This window comes from Oxyura jamaicensis, chromosome 3 (assembly GCF_011077185.1).
Source record: "Oxyura jamaicensis isolate SHBP4307 breed ruddy duck chromosome 3, BPBGC_Ojam_1.0, whole genome shotgun sequence".
Classification (NCBI taxonomy): domain Eukaryota; kingdom Metazoa; phylum Chordata; class Aves; order Anseriformes; family Anatidae; genus Oxyura; species Oxyura jamaicensis.
The window spans coordinates 117,372,238-117,373,837 of NC_048895.1; the positions used below are offsets into that span (position 1 = coordinate 117,372,238).

Sequence of the window (1,600 nt, forward strand, 5' to 3'; positions counted from 1 at the left end):
GCTGTCCCTTCGCAGCCACCCCACCGAGCGCAGGGGAAACTGAGGCACGGAGGAGCAAAGGGAAATGCTGACCTGATAGCAAACATCCTCCGTCCTCAGGACTGGTGTGGGCCCACTGCCATCGCTCTCTGGGGGGATGCAAGATGGGGACAAAACTGCAGCTGCAGCAAAGGAAGGCAGTTTCTGGAGAGCACTTCCGAGGTTTCTCCTGAACGTGAAGCACCCAGCCGAACAGCCCGGTGGCTTCTTTTGCATTTTGAAAAAGTATCAGGCACACGTAATCCCAAAAGGTCCGTATTTTATTAGGTTTCAGGTAAAGAATTTCCAGCAGAGTTGCACTTCTGTGGCTTTCTCTGTTTATACACCACACAATCAATTTCCCTGGGGATGGTTCTGGCTTTAATTCAGACATCGGTGTCTTACCCTGCTGGCTTATACTTGAGAACTGATATGCATGGCAGAAAGGGATTTACCTTTATGAAAAGGGAATAAAAACTACACAGAAACTATTAATTTTTTTTTTTTTTTGTGCAAATTGTGGTTAAACTCATCATCTGTTGTCCTGTTTCCTTGAACATGCTCAGGAAAGCAACCGAGGTCTCATGGTTGCACCTCCAGTGCTCACTGGGAAAGGCCAGCAAGGGGAAAAGCCCCTGCACAAGGGATGGGACGTGGGACCCCCAGGGGACCCACTCCATTCCAGGTCCTTATGGGCCTGTGTTCAAGCTGCTCAGTCTAACCCCCCGCATCTTTAAAATTTCTACTTCAAGCTGGCCACCACAGCAAAGCACTGAACTGACTGGTTAAAAGCAATCAAATGTAAAAGCCCTCCCTCCCCAAAAATAAATCGCTCAAAAGGTAAAGAAAGCCTCTTTTTCTGCCGGTGTTTTTGGTCAGCCAGGCTGTCACAGGTTTCTCAGCAAATCCAGGACTTCTTGGCATTCCTCCTGCAGAACTGCAAGGAGAAAAGCAAAATGAAACGGACTTCGTTGGCCTTTTTTTTTTTTTTTTTTTTACAGAATGGGGAAAAAAAAAATGATAATGCAAACATGCACTACGCTCAGGAGCTGCAGACCCCAGCTGTTTTAGGACACACAGCTCCCCAAATCCGTCCCCAAGCCCCCTCCCACCCACCCACCACCCACGTCCCGGAGAGGAGGGCTCAGAGCGTACCCGGCAGCGTGCTGAGCGGTGTGTCACAATGGCTGAAAACGACGCTGAGCATGTCGAGGAAGTCCTTGCTCAGCTTCGTGGTCATCTGCTCCTGCAATCAGAGAGGATGGCAGCATCACCCTGATGTCGTTCGCGGAGAGAAGCTGTGCTGGAGGCCTCCTTCCACAAAGCCTGCTGCAGCGCTGCGCTCTGAAGCCCTCGAGCTCCAGGAGCTGCCGTTGTGCTCCGCTATCTGCTGCGATGGCCAAGGCTGTGACGCCAGTGATGACAGCATTGGCATTCCCAAGAAACTTGCTGGGGAAGCACGAACCTGACCTTCTGCAACACCCAAGGCAGCTGAGGAGCTGGTGAGGGGAGCCCGCACCCCCCCTAGGTGCCTGTTGTCTCTGCTCAAGCCAGCGTGCCTGTACTGGGTCTGGCTGGGATG

The 1,600-nt window shown here is 51.8% G+C and overlaps 1 protein-coding gene across 1 annotated transcript in view; it reads right to left on the reverse strand.

The window, feature by feature from the left end:
- Positions 1–513: 513 nt before the first annotated feature.
- LOC118164866 (nuclear GTPase SLIP-GC-like) overlaps positions 514–1,600 on the reverse strand; it is a 12,667-nt gene continuing 11,580 nt past the window's right edge. Inside the window, exons 17-18 of the mRNA XM_035322657.1 lie at positions 1,174–1,264; positions 514–955 (exon numbers count right to left, since the gene is read on the reverse strand). Coding sequence (XP_035178548.1) covers positions 906–955; positions 1,174–1,264 — 141 coding nt within the window. The 3' untranslated portion in view covers positions 514–905. The remainder of the gene's footprint in view (positions 956–1,173; positions 1,265–1,600) is intronic.